This window comes from Alligator mississippiensis, chromosome 12 (assembly GCF_030867095.1).
Source record: "Alligator mississippiensis isolate rAllMis1 chromosome 12, rAllMis1, whole genome shotgun sequence".
NCBI lineage: Eukaryota > Metazoa > Chordata > Crocodylia > Alligatoridae > Alligator > Alligator mississippiensis.
Genome location: NC_081835.1, coordinates 14,298,637 through 14,319,003, shown reverse-complemented (window position 1 = coordinate 14,319,003; position 20,367 = coordinate 14,298,637). Strand labels below are relative to the sequence as shown.

The following is a 20,367-nucleotide window of genomic DNA, read 5'->3' as shown; positions in this document are numbered from 1 at the left end:
TGGTATTGGCAGCTTCCGCATTGCTAGCCTAGTGCTCCAGCTAGTCCAGTGTCCTCTCAAGAACCTTGGCCAGCATCATTTGCTTGAGAAAGAAAAAGAAATAAATCTCATATTTGATAATTGTGGAAGGACCTATCCATAGAAGCAGTTTCTTTGTTACCTGTGTCAGTTAGGAGTGAAGCTACTTGCTTTTGCTTCATTTGCCTTCTGGAATCCTTCTTAACATATTCCTCAAGTCTGCTTGCCATCTGGTTTCCTCTATGTGTCTTCCCAGTTGTCATTGTCTAATTCCAGCCCAATCTGCCAATTATGGTTGAGATTTATATAAGTATTTCAGGATTTGGTGCTGGAGAGGCCTCAGCCCATTGCTTAAGCAATTCGCACATTAACTTTAATTTCCCTGTTGGCACTGTCAGCCATTAGGCCAATTAATGACTTTTAAACACAGTTTTCTCTTCCAGCTGTTACCTCCATTAATCACAGCTACTTGCATCTGGGTATCCTCAAGCATCTCAATGCACGTTACAGCTTGAAAGCCAGGCCCTGATTAAGCTGGCATAAAACTGGAGTGTATCTACAGACTCCATTTTCATGGGCATACGGTACTGTGCAGCCACATCTCTGTTTATCGTGTTACATGGTCTTTAGGTGTTTATGTAACTTTCCTCACCCAAGGATGGTGGCATCGATTATATACAGAGCTAAAGTGTTGCTTGGACTCGAGCTGGTGGAAAGGCGCAGAATGTACTTGCCCTGTTCCAGGAGGTCGTTCTTGCTTTGGGATGAAAGTAATGACTGCCGGCCTTCTACCTGGGAAGAATTACACCCCCCGGTGTGTTAGTTCAGAGGTGCCTGTCAGTATATTGAAGGAGAAGGGAGAGAGAGCTATGGTCTATCCCCTCTCTTCTGCCACTGAAATGCAGCCTCCTGAGGGATGGTCTGGGTTAGCAGCATAGGACTAAAATCGCTTCATTTCTTAGAGTCCTCTCTCTCAATCTGTTCTTTGTGCAGTTTTGTGTTTCCCATGTGTAATCATCGTTCAGCATCTTGTTTGATGGCATGTCTGACCTAAACAACCAGCTGACCGGCAACCAAGAAGGAAGAGATTCTGACTTCTACACAGAAAGCAAATAAAACAACCCAAGTAAAACTGCAGCAAAAAAAGTGAAAGGGAGGGTGGGGGTGGAAAAAGAGACTGAAAACTAAGCAGGCTCAATGTTTTGCAATGTCATCTGAGGATATGTGCAGTCCTCTCACCTTGAAGGACTAATGCTTCAACCACTTGTGTGCATTTAAATTAGACGAGATGGAATGAGAGAGAAATGTACCACGGGGAACAATTCTGCATTGGCAAGGAGACAAACTGGATGAATGCTAAAGGATATCTCCCACGTCTGACTTGGGTGGTTCAATATTCAAACAAAACGCAGTTAGGAATTGCCTGTGGCTTTTCCATTTAGTCCCACACAGTTACTTTAAAGAAACATGGTTAAATTAACACTTATTTACAGGTAAAACCTGGCTAATATTCTACCAAGAAATGAGTATCAATCAGAGTGAGTTTGTGTAACTCCAGAGTCAAGTCTCCTCTTACTTTACTTTACAAGAAAAAAAGAGTATTAGCTATGCTATTACAAAGTCCCATTAGTTTGTCTGTTACAGAATAGACAGTGGACTTGCATTTCACCACGAAGCACTGATTTTTTTTTTTACCGTTATTCTATACCCTGCAATATGTTCAAGAAGCAAAATGCAAATGATGAAATTCTGGCCCATGGAAGTCAATGGCAAACCTCCCATTTATTTCAGTGAGGTCAAAGTTTTGCCCAGGGTCACTTCCATTTTCTATAGCTCTTGCAAAAAAAGCAATGAAAAAGATATCATGTCTGGTGATTGCTTCGCATTGCCAATTCCCACAGTAAAGCTTATCAATTACCAAGGAAGAACATGAACCTTAGAGGAAAAACATACCAAAGTTCTAGCCCACTTCTAATTTTGACATTTTTCAGATGTTTAACAACACTTCAAATCTGTTTTTTAAAGGCCTAAATAGCTTTAAAGATCTGGCCCTTAGGAATTGAAATATATATGGCAAAAGAACAGAAGGATTAGTGAATATTACAAAATAGTAATTTTTCATTTGTTGGAGCAATTTAATAGCACTTTTAAGAATCTTGCCACAAAAGCATCCTAGCTTTATTATTAGTAGTATTATTTTTAAAATATGATAAAATATTCCAGAGCTGAAACTCAAAGACCTTATCTTGGTTCTTTCTGTCATGGACAGAAAGAAGCTAGGAGCTGAAATCCCTTAGAAACAAAGCACGAGTGTACTTTGCTATTCAGTAAAAGCTTTAGTTATGATGGGCATTTTTCATTAGCTTTTGACATTCTTTTCCTGGTTTCCGATTGTCAACACAAAAGAGAGTAATTAATCTGCAGCTCCAGTTCACTCTAACAGATGGGGCACTTCTTAAAGGTCTCACCACAATCCTAAACTCTTACATCAAGAAAAGAACATCTCATCTTGTCCCTTCAAATCTTCCCATATACATTTTACTGTTCTCAGCTACTCAGGGTGTGGGGAATGAGACGAACTCTTGTTTAAGAAAATAATGAGGTGGGAACAAAACCAAAAAAGGAAGAAAACTTAATAGAAACAAATAAAAAAAAATTACACAGTGCATCTGACTTGCATTTAACAGTACTTGGGAGGAAATTCTATTACAGGCTTGCTAGTTATATGCATATGCTTCTGCAAAGCCAGGATAATTTGAGTTGCCTGGGGTTTTGTGAAAGCAAGCAAGTAATGTGCATTGACTCAATGGGAAAGATTAATTTTAATTCATACAATTATTTTGATTGTTTACTTGTTGATCGTTACTGCTCTTGCCCATTGTCCGGAAGATAAAGATTGCCCATATATAAAACATTCAGGCTTTCTTGCAGTGAGATAAACAATAGCATGCAACTGCTAGGAGAAAAAGAGAGAGAACTTTATTTACGCTATTTTTTCCATTTACTACGTTTTAATCTATTAGAAAATGAAGGAGCCAACGCTGACACAGTTTTTAATGCTGTAACTACCCCGTTGTAAATCTCAAATAATGCCCGGTGCAGTGATATCACAGTAATTGATAGGCAAAATCCACTTCCCTGATCTTTAAATTATTCATTGTAGGAGTTGGTAAAGCACTGGCCTCTTGCATCCCCTCATGGATAAAGCTGGAAATGCAGCACTTGTACAGGACGTATATGTACTCCAACAGCAGTATATTTTATCCATGAGTGACTCCTAAAGGGCTGACTCTAATCTCCTCCTCTCCTCTCCTCTCCTCTCCTCTCTGCTGCTTGCTTTCTTCTTGGATTCGTTTGAGAGCAAAGTTGTGGAGCAGCCAGGTGTCTTGCTGTGGGAGAACCTCACCTGAACTAGATCTTTTCTGGGCTCTTCTTTTAAACAGAAAACAGCAACTTCAGCCAGTAAAGCTGGGAGTTTTCAAAGGAGGAGCTGAGAAAGGTAAGATGGGACCTTCTCACTCTAAACTTTCGAGTTAGCCAAGTTTTTGATGGATCCATGTCCCCAGCTATACAGGTGTCTGTCACACAAAGCTAAGAAACACGAAAACCATGCTGCAGCTGGAGAAGGGGAATGCAGGGTACTAGTGATTCAGCATCTTGCCCTTACAGCTTTTGGTTGCTATAAAGTGAATTTGGGGGGAAGAGAGGGGGATCAATGAGAGGTTCCTGCAATGTAGACTTCAGTAGGAGAGAAACAAATCAATGCCGTGGAAGGCCTGGCACTGAACTGGCAGGCTGGGGAGTGAGAGGAAGATGCAGCTACTGAGAGAGGACAGGAATATTGATTTGCTGTAATGCCTTGCTTTGTTTCTGTTTGGGGGCAGGAGTTTGAGGACATGCCAAGTGCCTCCGTAGGGGGAGGAGTTGGATGCTAAGACCATCTCTGCCTCAGGAGGACTGAGCCTGCAGAACCTGGCTCCCTCTGGCTCATGCAGGAGAAAAGGGTGAGCTCCCAGATCAGCAGCTACCCACCACTGAAGAACTGAAAGCCATGGTCCTCAGCAAGGGGAGGCTGTAACCAGGACACACACAAGGCTTTCCCACCGGAGCTCCCTCTGCTGCAAAATAATACATGGGAAGGAGCTGGCCATGGAGAAGCTGTACTTTGCAGGAAATGACCTTTGGACTATCAATGGTTCACTAGAAAACACCAGCCTGAGCCTGGAGAACCTGACTTATGGGAAGAACAGCACGACTGACCCCCTGAAGAGAAATGAGGACATGGCCAAGGTAGAGGTGGCAGTGCTCTGCCTCATCTTCTTCCTCGCCCTGACTGGCAACCTGTGTGTGCTGCTGGCCATCCACACGACCCGGCACAAGCACTCCCGCATGTACTACTTCATGAAGCACCTGAGCATCGCTGATCTGGTGGTGGCCATCTTCCAGGTGCTGCCCCAGCTCATCTGGGACATTACCTTCAGGTTTTATGGGCCAGACTTCCTCTGCCGCCTGGTCAAGTACCTGCAAGTAGTGGGAATGTTTGCTTCCACTTACATGCTCTTGTTGATGTCCCTGGACCGGTGCCTGGCCATCTGTCAGCCCTTGAGGTCATTGCACAGGCGGTCTGACCGGCTGTCTGTCCTCCTCACCTGGCTTCTCTGCCTGCTGGTCAGCATCCCCCAGATCCACATATTTTCCCTCCGGGATGTGGGCAATGGGGTGTATGACTGCTGGGCAGATTTCATCCAGCCCTGGGGACTCAAAGCCTACATTACTTGGATAACCTTGACAGTCTATATCATCCCTGTGCTGATGTTGAGTGTCTGCTATGGTTTGATCAGCTTCAAAATCTGGCAGAACGTGAAACTAAAGACAGCCCATGAGACCAACATGAGTTTGACCACCAACTCCAGCGGGGCAGCACTGTCCAGGGTCAGCAGCATCAAGCTCATCTCTAAAGCCAAGATACGGACAGTCAAAATGACCTTCATCATAGTTTTAGCTTTCATAGTGTGCTGGACTCCATTTTTCTTTGTGCAGATGTGGTCAGTATGGGACAAGAATGCTCCACAAGAAGGTATGGTTCTCCCTCATGTCTATATACATGTGTACCTCTATACCTGAACTGCATGTAAATATTAGGGTTGGTGATCAAGATAATGCATAATAATCCAATTGGATAACTACAAAGGAGCAGTTATGGATCATATGGCATGGGCGATATCTAGGGATTTCAGATGTTGAGATCTTCCAGGTGAGGGAGGTGGGGGTGCAAAGATAGCCGAGGGGGAGATCTTAGATCTGTGAGTGTCTGAACTATGACGCTTATTTTCTTCTGATTAAGCCAGGGCTAAGCAAGAACAAGATCAGCCCCTCAGACCCCTGGACTGAAAGTCTGCTAGAATCTGAGGATAGTTTCCTTCCCACTTTGCAAAGGTGTTGCTAAATGTGCACCTAATAGGCACTTCTTGGCTTGGTCCGTCAGTACTGCATGGCCATCACTGCTTGAGAGAGTCTGTGCTGGAAAGACTTCCTTGTGGGGCTGGATGCATCAGGTAGAAACCTAGGGGCAACTTGCTTATGAAGTTCCTTCTCTGTGATGTAAACCTTGAGTCTCCTGAAGTTTCAGGGGTTAAGCTTCATTATGAATCATGCCAGGAAATGGTTTCCCCTTTGTCAGGTTATGGGGCACTTTACAGATGTACCCCTTGTTAGTATTGTCCTTTTAAAATAAAATATCATTTTAAGTGCTGAAATCTCAAGCACTTTAGGACTGATGTTAAATATATTAACAGCACAAAGCATCAGCAACCGGGGCATAGAGAGAACTGGAAGGAAACCACTACTGGTTTGGCACCTTTATTTCTTCATCTTCAAGCATCTTCTGCTCTTTTTTAGACCCCTTTCCTCTCTCTCTCCTCTCCTCCCATCACTCTTGGTTCTTCATTGCCCCTCTCCCTGCTTTTTTTTTTCCACTTCCCTCTCTTTTTCTCTGCTTACTCCCTGTGCTGCTGTTTATTTTCTCTCTGGCTTTAACATTCTCCCCCTACGTTTCCAGCGATGTATCATTTGTTATAAAATGAAGCCATTTTTAAAGGACACAGCATCATTGATTTGCCATTTTTCACACAGGAACGCTGGTTGCCCCTGCTGTTGCTAAAGTTGATGCCAGAAAGTGAAATCTCCCTTATCTTTCAATGCTCGTTCACTTTCAAAACCATTTCATCATTGGCGCTGACCTTTTGGATGCTCTCTCAGCACCTAGAGGTGAATTTTGTTCAGAAGTAGGAAGGTATAAAAGTATCATTTTGAAACTACATTTTTTTTAAATGCAGATACAGACTTTTAGCCTATCTCCATCTCTTAAAAAGGACTTTCTGCTCTTGGTTTGGGAGAATAAAATAGAATAACAAAATAGCTTACCTCTTGTGCTACTAGAGACAGCCCACACCAGAGCAACTGGGTATTCAGCATACCCTTCTGTCGGCTTTGAACTTCCTTCCAGTTGTAACTTGTTTTGTGGGAAAACAGGTCCTCAACAGTCAATTAGGAGATACAAAATTGAAACACAATTATCTTCAGTCTTTTCTCTCTTCCTTTAGTGGGGCTGAAGGGATTAAAGCATGGGAACTTTGTCATGATTCACAGGATTTGCCTTTGGGTTTTTCACACACCTGATTCATATTGGGTGTTGCATCTGGTTTTTAGATGTCTCATGGGAGAGGTGCCCACATTCCCTTTCACTGGATGTTAAACCGCTGATCCGAAAGACTTGCTAATTCCCTTGCAAAAAACCCCTTTTGTTGAGCCCCAGAACCTGAGAGAATTGTAGAGGTGGATTCAAGTTCAGGATGGATGATTGCACACAAAATTGCTTCCTCAGCCAGCATGTTTGAACCCGTTTTTCTCATTTACACTCCCAATAACAGGATGCTGTGAATATTTGCAGTAAACAGGGGGAAGCAGACTTGAACCCTGCTGAGTTACTAATGCATTCTCCACTTTGATTCGCAGGCCAGGCTTGGGAGCTAGGCATCTTGTCCGCACAGAAGTATGTTGTTTTAACCAGACCATTCAACACATAACAGGATTTCATAGTACAGGGGGTAAACTTCTTGCAAGCTGTTTTATCAACAGGAGTGAAACCTAATGTGCATCAACAGTGAGAACTGACTCTCAGACTTCTAACTCCAAATCATAAGTGTCTTGACCTAAAGGAGCAACTCCTTTGACCAATAGCAATAGTTGCCTCTTATCCCCTCTGTGGTAAAGCCACTAGGCTAGGGACAGAAGTTACACATAAACTGGTTTAAGTGATCAGAAACTAGTTTAACCGTGTAACAGAACAGAAGCTCAGTGCACATAAACCAGTTTCAAAATAGCTGAAACTGGTTTAAGATAAACCTGGTTGAATGTAGTATCAGACTTAATTGATTTAGGTCAAACCAGATTAGGAAACTTCTGTCCCAGACTCCTTCCTGGCTCAAGTTAAATCACAGTCCCCCAGCATCCCAGGATCCTTTGCAGCCCTGGGCTGGCCTGTGCTGTCTGCTCTAGAGAGCAGGGTTGGCTCTGCCCCTCTGCTCCCTAGCCGGAGCAGTGAGGACTGGCTGACAAGGGGGTGGGGGTGGGAAACCTGGCTGGGGACCACAGCCAAGTCTACCTGGGGGTGGGGGGTGCAGCTCCAGTCAGACTTTTCCCCACTGGAGCAGAGGGGACCGGCTGTGTGGGCAGGCAGGCTCAAGCAAACCCCCTCTCCCATTGGTATGGGACCCCAGCCGGGGTCTGCTTGGCAGGGGGTTGGCAGGAGACCAGCAAACTCCATCCCCTCCCACCTCTGGCAGAGACTGAGGCAAGCAGTTGATAGGGGAAGGGGGCGTAATTCTTCTCAGCTCCCCCAGGCTTTGGGGGAGGGGGAAGAGACTGGGGAACCAGGGCTGGACGGACTGGTCCCCGGCCACCTGTGAGCACAGAGCCAAGCCCTTCAGGACCAGACTGAGAGGTGGGAGGTGTTGGCAAGTATTTGGCACAATCGTCACACGTATGTGCTGGAGATGAAGCTAAGGGAACAGGAGAGTGTCCCGGACTGCTTGGGCTGCTGTGACCAAAGGAAGCAGAGAACTACATTTCCATTATAAAGCAGAACCTGTAAGAGGTGGGAGACTGGAATACCTAAGCAGAGACAAAAGACGCTAAATGCATGAGAGTGCTGCCAAAGGTGCTATAGGACAGTGACAAGCATACCAATGTCGAGGCACTCAAAGGGGTGAAGGGGGTGCAAGTGTGCCTGTAAAAACCCAGGTAGAGATGAGGCTTGTGGGCTCTCTACTCCAATGCCTAAGACTACCTGCTGATTCCCCAAGAAGGACTTTCTGAACACCTGGCTGTAAGGAGACACTCTGCCCTTGGGATTACGTAAGATTGATGCAAGTCTTTGTCTTGTCTTTTTGGTTTATTATATTCCATGTAAAGTTAGACTAAGCTGTGTGTGCTCACACTGTGTTTTACTGGGCTGTATCTTAGCTTAAGCAAAGTTTTTTGGTTGTTCTTTGTTGTGGGCTTGAGGTTGCAAAGTGCTGTGTTCAATACATGTTTGCTTCAGAGAAACTGTTCTTGTTCAAACTTTTATGAATTCAATGCCACTACCTTTTTCCCCACCCACCCCCTCATCAGCCTGGCAGGGCTGCCCTCCCTGCATCTCGAGTGGGGGGCCAAAAGCCTGGCAGGCATTGCCCCCTGGCCTAGGCAGACCCAGGCTGGGGTCTCATGGGGCCAGGGAAGGGATTTAAAACCCCACCCTCCAGCATGCTGGCTCCAGGCTGGGCCCTGGCCACACCCCCTCTGCTCGAGGAGGAATGGGGGGAAAGCCTTGGACCTCCAGTCCCATCCCTTTGGCACTGGCTGGCAGGCTGGGAGGATGCTCTAGCACCTCCGGGGGGCTTCTGGCCTGAGCCACTGCAGGCATGTGGCTGCATTTCCAGAATCAAAAGTGAATGTCATTCACTTGCTTCTTAGCTCAATCTCTGCAGTTTAGACTAACCTAAAACACTGAATTGATCCAGTCTTGGGCTGTTTTACTGTCTGTACCTAGCTTAGAGGTGACAGCGCACACTTAGCTAGTGTGTTACATAAGGAGCTTGCCACTATTTTAACCCTTGGAATGCAGAGGATATTATCTCTCCTCTCCTGAGCAGGCATCCTGCTTCTCTCTTCACTCTGTTTCTTCCCAATAAGACCCATCCCAACTAAGTCCTGAAATATCCTTGCTGCCTCTCAGCATATGTTCCCCCTTGAGTTGTGGAGTCTCAGCTCCATATTCATGCCACTTTTCCTCTGTGGTGGTCATTACTAGGGCAAATGCAAGAGCTGGACTTTATCCTCTTTCCACTTCCAAGTGACTGTATAACAAGAGCTTCACAGTCCCAGGGTAGATTTCTCTCTGGCAAGTTCAGCGCCTAAACTCACAGTCCCCAGCAGCAAATGCTTGCTGCTTCCAAGCCTGTAACTAGCATCAAGAGAGTGTTGGCAAAGCAGGCAGAAAAAGGAGAAGCACGATCTTCAGCATGCTAGGAAGGGGGAGGTGGGTAACACAGACCCTACAAAGTAACACAGTGGATGCGTTTACATGTTCATTAATGCACCATAATTATGGTGTAATAACAGGTACTAATTTAGTGTGCCATAATTGACACTACTGCGCAGTAGTGCAGGTGCATGCTTTTTTGTGATGCTAATGTGCAGTAGACTAATTCTACTTTACATTAGCGTATTATCATGGTTTTTGCCTGCCACGTTATTGCATCGTAGAATTAGTCTACTGCACATTTAGTGTCTCCTGTAAACGCACCCAGTCATATTTCCAAATGGTTCTAATGTTACCTGCTCCCTTTCACAACACATGTGAGTAGATTTCCTTCCAAAGCCTTAGGACTTCCTCAATTTCTAGCCATTATCTATTTGTGAATTAGTTAGGGTCCAAAGGCTTAAGTGCCCTTACCTACTTTGTATGACTGTCACACGTTTTATGGCATTGTTTTTTGGATTTCTTTTTCTTTGCACAAAGGATTGAACCTCAGATAGGATATAATCAAGATGTGTGCACAGAGGTGGAAGGAATCGTGGAATAAGAATTTAATCATATTCCATTCTACAAGGTCCTCAGTCTTCTTGAGCATAATGTCAGGAAAAGGAGGCTACACAAACAACAAGGAAGATATATGCATTGTATGCAAACCAAACACTTGTTTGATGCCTTTATTAGTGAGCCAGATGTTTTGGGGGAAACATATTGGAAAAGGCAGCATCTTGGGATGTTTGTTAATCAGCAACATATTTATCTTCCTTCATGTAGAAACGCAGAGAGTGCATCTCTGAAAAGGGCAATTATATTTGCACATAAATAAATAGCAAATGCAGTCCAAAATAATCCTCAGTAAGTTTCCCTCAAACTTCAGATTGGGTTTTAAATCCTAAAGCACGTGGGGGAAAGTGCATCCGAGCAATTAAGAAATGGATAATGAGCTGTGGTCTTCGTAAGCATAAAACTACCAGTCTTCTCTGAGCGTGTTTGCAAGTAGTAAAGGACTGTGCAGTTAGTCCAGGCTGATGTAAGATGGAAAGTGTCACCCTGCTGTGTTTTTCTTTGACTTCTTTTTGTGGAACAAGAAGAATATTTTTATTTTTGCCATGAAAGCAAAAGCATTTCGATGTCACTCGCTCTGCGGTGTATGGAGTTATAGTGCCACCTGTAGGATTAAAGGAGGCAACGATCATACTGCTCTGATCTGGAGAAGTCATACAATTCTGGTATGAGGGGTAGAGTGGACCTGAATTGCATGTTCTTGGTACATCAGATCTAAAGTTGATGCAACTTCAAACAGGGTCCAAATCTCTGGCTTGACTGGTGGGGAGAGCTGGTCAACTTTTTCCTTTGAATTTAGATTTTTCTTTTATCAAGTAAGAAGTCTCCAGCCTAAAAATGAATAACTGGGTGAAATATCAAGGGTCTCTCTATACAGTGATTGTCTCTGGTACTTATCAGAGGTGTTTGTATATTTGGAGGTGGGTAGATTGGTCCTACATGGAGATCAGAGAATTAGCCTGGCCATAGCTAGAGGTGAGATCTAGCTGGAAAATTCAAAGATCCTATATAGAGACTTAAGCCCATTCATGAAGAGATTTAGGCCCAGCTCAAGTTATCTTCCATAAGAGCATAAAATACTTCCTGTTTCAGGCTACTTGTCCCCTTATGTGATGATGTGACCCTTGTTTGTCTGTGACACTGGAAGACCTGTAGATCTGCAGCAGCTCATTGCTATCTCATGTAATTGTTGATTGCCTAACATCATTTCCATTTGTTGGATCACTTGTTCAGCTGTGAGTGAGAGAGGATGGGGACATCTACTAAATTGCCAGCACCTTCTTGCAACCTGTGGCCAGGCCTAGCTCCATTTAGCTTGCAATAGCCATTGATTTTGTAGAAATGAGAGATGGAATAGAAACCTCATCCTTTATCTAGCTAGATTGAACACTACAACTTATAATAGATCCATAGATTCATAGATGTTAGGTTCAGAAGGCACCTCAATAGATCATCGAGTCCGACCCCCTGCATAAGCAGGAAAGAGTGCTGGGTCTAGATGACCCCAGCTAGATACTCATCTAACCTCCTCTTGAAGACCCCCAGGGTAGGGGAGAGCGCCACCTCCCTTGGGAGCCCGTTCCAGACCTTGGCCACTCGAACTGTGAAGAAGTTCTTCCTAATGTCCAATCTAAATCTGCTCTCTGCTAGCTTGTGGCCATTGTTTCTTGTAACCCCCGGGGGCGCCTTGGTGAATAAATCCTCACCAATTCCCTTCTGTGCCCCCGTGATGAACTTATAGGCAGCCACAAGGTCGCCTCTCAACCTTCTCTTGCGGAGGCTGAAAAGGTCCAGTTTCTCTAGTCTCTCCTCGTAGGGCTTGGTCTGCAGGCCCTTGACCATACGAGTGGCCCTTCTCTGGACCCTCTCCAGGTTATCCGCATCCTTCTTGAAGTGTGGCACCCAGAATTGCACGCAGTACTCCAACTGCGGTCTGACCAGCGCCCGATAGAGGGGAAGTATCACCTCCCTGGACCTATTCGTCATGCATCTGCTGATGCACAATAAAGTGCCATTGGCTTTTCTGATGGCTTCGTCACACTGCCGGCTCATGTTCATCTTGGAGTCCACTAGGACTCCAAGATCCCTTTCCACCTCTGTGCCACCCAGCAGGTCATTCCCTAGGCTGTAGGTGTGCTGGACATTTTTCCTCCAATAATAACCAGCTTACACTAATACTTTGTAATTAAAACCTAATGCTTCTCATCAGTAGATCTCAACGTACTTTGAAATGGAGCTAAGTATTAGGGTTCTGCAAAGTGAGCCTTATTCAATTCAGATTCGGCTCAATTTGGGGGACAATGATTCAATTAGCTGATTTGGATCACTGTCCCAATTTGATTTTGACCGAATCGGAATCTGAAGATTCAATTCTGATTTAGAGAATCAGCAATTCGGCCATAGAGACAGCTTTATATGATTTTTCTACATATCTCAAGGTACCAGGCGCGACTCGTGAACGCTGAGATGCTCCAAATCGAATCTGTGACCGAAGCGTCACGAAGCCCTACTAAGCATCATTATCCCCATTTTACAAATGGGGGAAACGTCTATCCAGAAAGCTCAAGTGATTGGCCAAAGGTCATTCAGTAAGTCAGTGGCAGAAGCAGGTACAGAACCTGCCCATCTTCTGCGCTCCCAATTCAGCGCTCCCTCTGCTGGGTGATCTCACATCCCTGTCTTTCTGTGCATTTTCTGTTTCAGCTTGATGCAAGATGACAGCCCTGGGTGTAGTCAATAGGCTGGGTGGACGGGTTTCATACATCACTTCAAACAATGCAAAATGCTTTTGTGTTTAGCAGCCGTTTTCATGAAACATGACACTTCTCTGTTTTGGTAGCAGATGTTTCCATTTGCTGATGTTAGGAAAAATCAATCTGTGTAACAAGCCGTGTAAATATATGTTGGAGTTACATCAGTGCAGTCAGAATAGATATACTGCAAATCAGTTTAAGGTGTCCTTCCAATATCTCATATATTTTAATGACTTTCTTTCCCAGGAAACACTGTGGATAATATGCATTAGATATGGCATATTAATCATCAAATCAAAGATTGTTTTAAATGTCTGTAAAGCTCAGTAAGCAGACATGAAGTGGTACTTCCACAAAGAGCTTTGTATTTGACAGGATATTGTGATATTTTGCTTCTTGATGTCACTCACTCATCTCTAACTGATGGTTATTTTCTTATCAGTTCCAATTGGAGTGAAAGGAAAATGAATTAATGACATGACTCAGTTTCAGTGGGTTAAATTCCATTTGGGACATTAGAAAGCTCTCAGACTTCAAGCAACTTTTAAATGCACAATAAGGGAATCCATTGTTCTCAAGCGGTCATTTAGTGCAAGTACCTACTCCAAGGCAGTTCACCTAAAATATTTGTTAGATGTTTTCCTAACTGGTTCCTAAAAGCCCATACTGGTGGAAATTTCACAAACATCCTAAGCAATCTATTTTAGTGCTTAACTGTCCTGACAATTATCCTTATCCTAAATACACCATCCCAATAAAAATAATGATAATCGATATTAATTTATATTTCTCTACCACTTTTCACAGCAGTGATCTCAAAATCATTCTCTAGATCCGGCAAACTGCTTAAAGATTGGTAGTTAGGCACGTTAGTCTGAGGTTAGGCAGATGCAGCATAGATAAGCACCCTGTTGACTAAATAAGATATATAAAGAACATAAGCTTTTGTGAACTTGAGCTCACTTTATCAAATGCTGTGAAAGGACGAGCACAGAGCAGTGTACAAAGCAGGGGGTAGTGATTTGAATACAAAAGGTGGGTAGGGGAGAGAGAGGAAAGGTGGGAATGGACAGAAGGCCAGGTATGGGAGAGGTATACAAGCAAAGAGCCTTTACTAGGAACAAAGGGTGTGTGTGTGTGTGTGTGTGCATACTATATATCTTATTTAGCTAGTCTATAAGGTACAGATCTATCCTGCCTTTTACATTGCTGAAACCCATATTCCTATTACACCACTGAAATGCAGCCACTTCTGGAGTGAAGAGCATAACAGTAAGGTAAAGAGAAGTTTTGACTGTGGGCAAATAGTAAATTTCCTAGAAAAAGGTTATTTGGGATCTTCAACATTCATACTAAGAAGAGGGGGTAGTTTGTGAGGCCTGCCACATAGTTTTTAAGACTTGCCATGAAACTAATTACCTTGGAAGAATGAGGAGTGAATCAGCGATGGCTGGATTTTTAAAACAGATTCGAGGAACTTGAAACATTTCACCTCTTCTGCTTAGTATTCATAAGCAATTCCCTCTGGCTTTCTTTTAGATCACGCTTTAAACACTAACCTGTCGGATTAGACATCACAAGGGAAAGAATTATATAGGACTTGGTTAAAAGTGAACCAAGAAACTTTTATTCATTTTCATTTAAGATGAGAGAGGATAGTAGATTTTTACACAGGCAAAAAGGAAAGGGGAATTGAGATAAAGTAAACATCTCAATTGTAGACAGCTATACAATGAAGCTACATGCGTTATAGCTGACATTTATAGTTGTGAAATGTATGTTGACCTCCATAGTCATTAGCAAAGCTTTTAAGATAAACCTATCAAAGATAATTGAATTCTGGCCAGGATCAATTTCTGTGTGAGATTCCATTCCCCCGACTTTGCATGCGTGCCTATAAATCTTACGACCCTTTGGAGACAGGTACCACTGATGTCCATGTGCTAAAGGACCCTCATTGTTTTATGACTGCCAAAGCAATATTTATAGCTTCAGCCCTTAGATACTCATTTTCTGAAGGGCTTTTTTGCCATCATTGACAAATTAATGAATATGCAAAGATATGCACGAGTCGACACCATCCTGAGTCAGTGCTAGATAGGTCTTTTTTTTGTCAAAACAATATATGTGGTTGAAAAAATGAGGTCTTGATAATGATATAATTCTTGCTGAAGTGTCAATACTGTCAACATTTTTCTTATTAGTAACTTTTAAAACAAACAAACAAACAAACAGAAAGGAATTCCTCATTCCCTTTGGCTTTCTCCCTATTTTTCTCAGTGGAAAAAATAAAATAGCATACAAGTAAAGACTTAGTTAGTGAGAGTTTTTCCTTTTTTGGTGTCTCTTTCTCTGAAGAAAGGAAAGGGGGGAAACAGTAACAGAAAGAGAAATGAAAGCAACAATTCAAAATATTTTTCAAAACAAAATGAACGTTTTTATTCCATAACATTTTCCATGATGAAATGGGGGGTGCGGGGAAGGAAGGAATGGGAAAAGTTGTGAAAGCCTTGGAATGAAACAAACTTTCCTGGTTTTTATATCCTTTTAGGTGCAGACAGAAGTTACCCTTTTTGCATGGTCGGGCCCCTGAAAGTGCTCTATAGCCATGCCATGAGACACGTGCATGGCTGAAGAGTGCTTTGAATGAGGCCAGTCGTGCAAAAACTTAACCCTCCTCTAATGAGGTATCAGATGAAGGTGCTCCACTTCAGAGCACTTTAGGGAGCTTGTGTTCCCTAGGGTTCATTTTTTGTGCAATTGGAGCTAGGCTGATGCAGCCCAGCCCTGCCCCCGGGGCTGTCATCAGGGAGGGAGGGACAAGCCAGCAGCATTAAGCTTATCCTTTCATGAGCTGCTGGCTTGCCCAGCCTGAGCTGCAGGGGGTAAGTGGTGGATTGGAGCCCCCCACCTCACTCCCTCTTCTAGCCCCATGGTTGGGGTACTGGGGAGAGCTGGGCCAGGCCCATGAGGCAGGGGGGCTTTGATCTACCCCCTGCCCCCTCCAGCTCAGGCCAGGCAAGCCAGCAACTCATGAAAGGAGCAGCTCGCTGCTGCTGGCTTGCCCCTCCTTCCTCCTCCTCTACTCCCCCCATGACAGCCCCAGAGCTGGGGGGTGGCAGGGCTGGGGAGAGGGGTGGATCCTTGGTTTGCTAGGCAGGCTTGATGCCCTCTCCCCACCCCCATCCAACAGGGGAGTTAGATTGGGGTGGTCTGTTAGGTTGCGGGGGGGGCACTTTAACTGATGGCACTTTATGTAAAGCGCCACGAGTTAGAGCAGGGGCCTGAACGTCTGTCAGTGCCCTTCGTGAACTCTTTCTCTTGTTCCTCTAACCCTGCTCTCCCCATTTTGACCATCTCTGCTGTTGGTGAAGTTCTCACAGCGCTAGGCCTCATACTTTGCATTTCTATCTAGGCAAAACTAGCCATGCACAGTTGCCTCTGGAATATATCAAAGTCAGGATGAAAGAGCTTACGTAGCAGTGTGGCTGGATGCCAGGTAGCTGTTACTTGAGGAATTTGATGTGTACTTGCTATGGGTTGTGAGTAGATATGCAGTCAGTCTGACTGAAGGTAGAAGCGACTGGAGTAGGTTCAACCTCGTTCATAACTGTGTAAATGGAACGCTGTGCTATTAAAGGGTAAAAGCAACTGCCTCAATGTGACTCCTATAAACTATGACTAAATCTTTTCTTTTTTTTTTCATTTCTATTTCTGGGGGTTGGCTTGGTATTTCCTTTGTAAAATATAGCTTCTCCTTGCCCCCTGCCTTGTTGCTGGTATAAGCACAGAAGACAAGCTGTGAATAAGAAACCTTGTTTATTAGACCGTTCCATTTTCAGCCTCTGGGCCAGCGGGCAGATTTAACTCCCATGTACTTTGTCTTTTTGGGCTTAATGAACCTTATCTAAGGACTCCCAATCGCTTCAGAAGGCTTTGGACCAGACCCCATAAGCGTGAAATGACTTCAGTCATTGTAGGAGATGTTGCTGTCTGCCCATGTAGGCCTGGGTGCCCTTTGCATCCATAATACTGACTTCTGAGTGTTTGGAATGTTCTAGGGCTCCTGAAATACCAGTAATGACTTGATTATCTTTATCATTCATACATAAAAACTGTCTCTCAGAAATTGCACTTCTGCAGTTGCAGATTTAACTCCCCTTATGTTTTCAATGTACAGACCTCAGCTGCAAGGAGAATAGCCAATTATTCTGTGTGCTTTGGAAACAAAAAATCAATTGGATGCATTTGCTTCTGGTACATTGCCATCTGCCTCCACTTTCTACTCCCTTGAATTAACTGTACATTGAAGAATCATGATCACACAATCAGACTTCATTACACAAATTGAAATAACCATAATTTCCAAAGTTTTGCATGACACTCTTCCTATTTTAATGGATAATCGCCCTAATCAGGTTACCGGAGTGTGAACATACCTATGTGAAAGCATGGAGAAGTGCAATCTCATTCTCTTCAGACCATAGACTGAGTAAATAAAATGATCAGAGATGTCTAAACTGCCTGATGTGGGAATAGGTAGCGTCTTCCTTGTGTTTCCATCTTTCTCCCTATCTTCTTGATATCACAACATCTAGAGAGCTTATTCCTTCCTCCCCAGTCAGATAACAGCAAATGGTCAGAGTGGATCTGAGTTCTGGTGTTTTGGCTGTCCAGTGAAATATGTCCAGCATTGCAAAAAATAATTTGGGGTTGAAGAAAACTTAAAAATATATATAACTTAAACACTGGCTTTTTTATTCCTCATGTTTTTCATCATTTGTTCATCAAACTCAGCAGCAGGGTATTTTTGCTTAAAAGGGACGCTGGTTTTTCTTAGCTGGAATATAGATGGGTTCATTGGCATATAGTCATGATATTAAGTCAGGGGGGGCAGGCCCACAGATTTGTGATTTGGGGTAGTCAAGCTTGGAGGTTGGAGTGGACTCCAGGGATCAGGGTCTCCGAAAGCCATCATTACTTCCTGTTGGATATGCCCAGCTTTTCCTGCCTTTGTCGGGAGTTTCCCTGAGTGGCACTTTAATATTTCTTTTGTGTTTTCATCTGTTTTGCAGCTTCCCCATTTATCATTGCCATGCTCCTAGCAAGTTTAAACAGCTGTTGCAATCCCTGGATCTACATGCTTTACACAGGCCATCTCTTCCATGACCTTATGCAACGGTTCCTCTGCTGTTCTACCCGTTACTTAAAATCCCGGCAAAGATGTGACCTTAGCGGCAGCAAGAAAAGCAACTCCTCCTCGTTTGTCCTGAGTCGTAAGAGCTCCAGTCAGAGGAGCTTCACGCAACCATCTATGGCATAAAGACTCTTCCAGGACAGTTTAGACTTCAATACCACTTTGCTCTGTCTTCAGCATCTATTTGTACAAAGGCTGATTCAGAATGTATGGCGGTTCTTATGTATGTACATATATATATGTGCGTGTGTGCGATTGTATGCGTGTGTTGAATTTTTTATTTATCTAAGGCAGGAAGAAGAAAAGAACTTCTGTAGTCAAAAGTCTGGTATGGAATAGGTACTTTAATTGGGTTCAATTCAGTGGACAGGATCCTGAAGCCTTTAGTCACTGAAATCAATAGGGTTTTTACATGATGACTAAGTATCAACTGCGACGTCTTACTTACCTGAATAGGCTTATTGAAGTTGATGAATCAAAGTTATTACTCCCAAGTTTAAGGGGACATCACTGAGTTGCAGCAGAGCTGATCTACAAAAAATGAGTTCTCTCTGGACTATTCTTACTCAGGTGAGTATTGCTCATTGATTTCAGCGTGAGCATTGGTATGGGCACATGAACAAGTTATCCTGAAGTAAGTTAGAAGGTGGACATCCAGCATATCATCTACTTTGCAGCAATGGACTATGTGCACAGTCTTATTCTGTGGTAAATGTAGATGTAGTTTGCCTCACATTCATTGAGAGGAAAGCTGTTTTGCAGGTACTATGAGATATCTTGTTAACAGGTCTTCAGTGTGTATAAGGCCTTGCAGGATCCTGACTTAGGTCCTTGTATAAAAATAATACCCACTGACTTCAAAAGAGTATTGGCTCAGGAAAGATGTAGGGGTTTGATTCTGCAGCAACTTATGTACACGCTTAACTTGAAGAATCTCAGTTGGCCCCATGCACTTCAGTGGGACTATTCACGTGGTTCAACTTAAGCATGTGCATAAGTGATTGTGGGATCATGTGTTTGTTCAATAACACGTGTACTAATTATGTTCAAAAGCTTTCTCTAAGATGGTGAAATCTGGTGTCCATCAAACTCAATGGCAAAACTCCCATGGATCTTCCTGGGTCCAGGATTTTATTCTTCAATTATTGTATATATTATTACATCACTATAATTTTTTTTCCTGTAAGGCACAAGATTCATGCTTTTGGCATGAATTTTTTAAAGTATTTTCTTGTAAATGAAATTGTATTAATTCAGCTTCAAGGAAAGCGCAAGTTCTGTAAAAAAAAAAAAAAATGGAGGAAACTTAGTGGAAAAAATGCTTCATAGTAATATATCCATTGTACTGAATGCTTTTGTTTAGACCCATGCACCAACACTTATAAACTATTCAGCCTTTTATTATATGGGCATAAGGTTAGTATGGACACAATTTTTGGAAACGGCAAATATATATGGCAAGATCCTGCTCCCAGTGACATCAGTGTAAGTTTCCTTTTGGATTCAATGGCCGCAGGATTAGTCAACCTGAAGACTGATCCTTCTAACCTTTGCTCATGTGATCAGTCCTTTCTTATGTGAGTCATTCCCAAATGAATGAGACTGCTTGCCTAAGCAATGATTACACATGAGCAAAGGTTTATGGGATTTGAACCTGTATCTTTGGAACAAATATAAATACTTCATGTAGAAATGTACTGGTTTTGTTTGTTCATTGTTGTTCACAGATCCATTTTCAGCTTTCAGATTTCTAGGTTTGGTTGTGGTGTTCATTTAATTTTCACTGACTTTTAAGCACAATTCTACAAGCTGATCAAATATGGAGTACTTATTTCTCCTTTGTTTGCTTTTCTGGTTTAAGGTTTCTTGTACACCAAAGTAGTGAAGTATTGGAGTGCGGCACGTTAAAAAAATTCCTTGAGTATAATTGGGTAATGTTTAGATTTTTTCCATATCTGCACTGCCCAAGGAAAGGAATGTAATTTTACTTTAAAGGTTTTATAATCATTGACAAAATTCTATTTTAATACATCTAGAAATATAAGGCTTCATTTGTCAGCACTGAGTCCTCATTTTAAGCTGGTTAAAATCCATTCATTTCAATGTGCTTACAGCAGTGCAATAGTGTGATCAGATTACTATAGCAGTGAATCAGTTCCATCTCTGCATTATAGTCCAGTCCTGAAATTGCTGTAGGACAAACTTGAGATTCATTTTTCAGGCAAAACTCAAAGGTTATTTTGGCTCAGAAAAGATCA

At 43.1% G+C, this 20,367-nt stretch overlaps 1 protein-coding gene across 1 annotated transcript; it reads left to right on the top strand.

Annotated features, from left to right (window-relative positions):
- Window positions 1-3,290: 3,290 nt before the first annotated feature.
- OXTR (oxytocin receptor) lies at window positions 3,291-20,153 on the top strand. Its single transcript, XM_006272653.4, has 3 exons — window positions 3,291-3,517; window positions 3,903-5,095; window positions 17,988-20,153. Exons 2-3 carry the CDS (start codon window positions 4,168-4,170, stop codon window positions 18,233-18,235), a joined length of 1,176 nt encoding a protein of 391 aa, XP_006272715.1. The 5' UTR covers window positions 3,291-3,517; window positions 3,903-4,167; the 3' UTR covers window positions 18,236-20,153.
- The last annotated feature ends 214 nt before the right edge of the window (window positions 20,154-20,367 follow it).

Coding starts and splice junctions, on each gene's coding strand:
- OXTR (XM_006272653.4), top strand. CDS start 4,168: ATGGAGAAGCTGTACTTTGCAGGAAATGACCTTTGGACTATCAATGGT. Junction 5,096..17,987: donor CAAGAATGCTCCACAAGAAG/GTATGGTTCTCC, acceptor TCTGTTTTGCAG/CTTCCCCATTTATCATTGCC.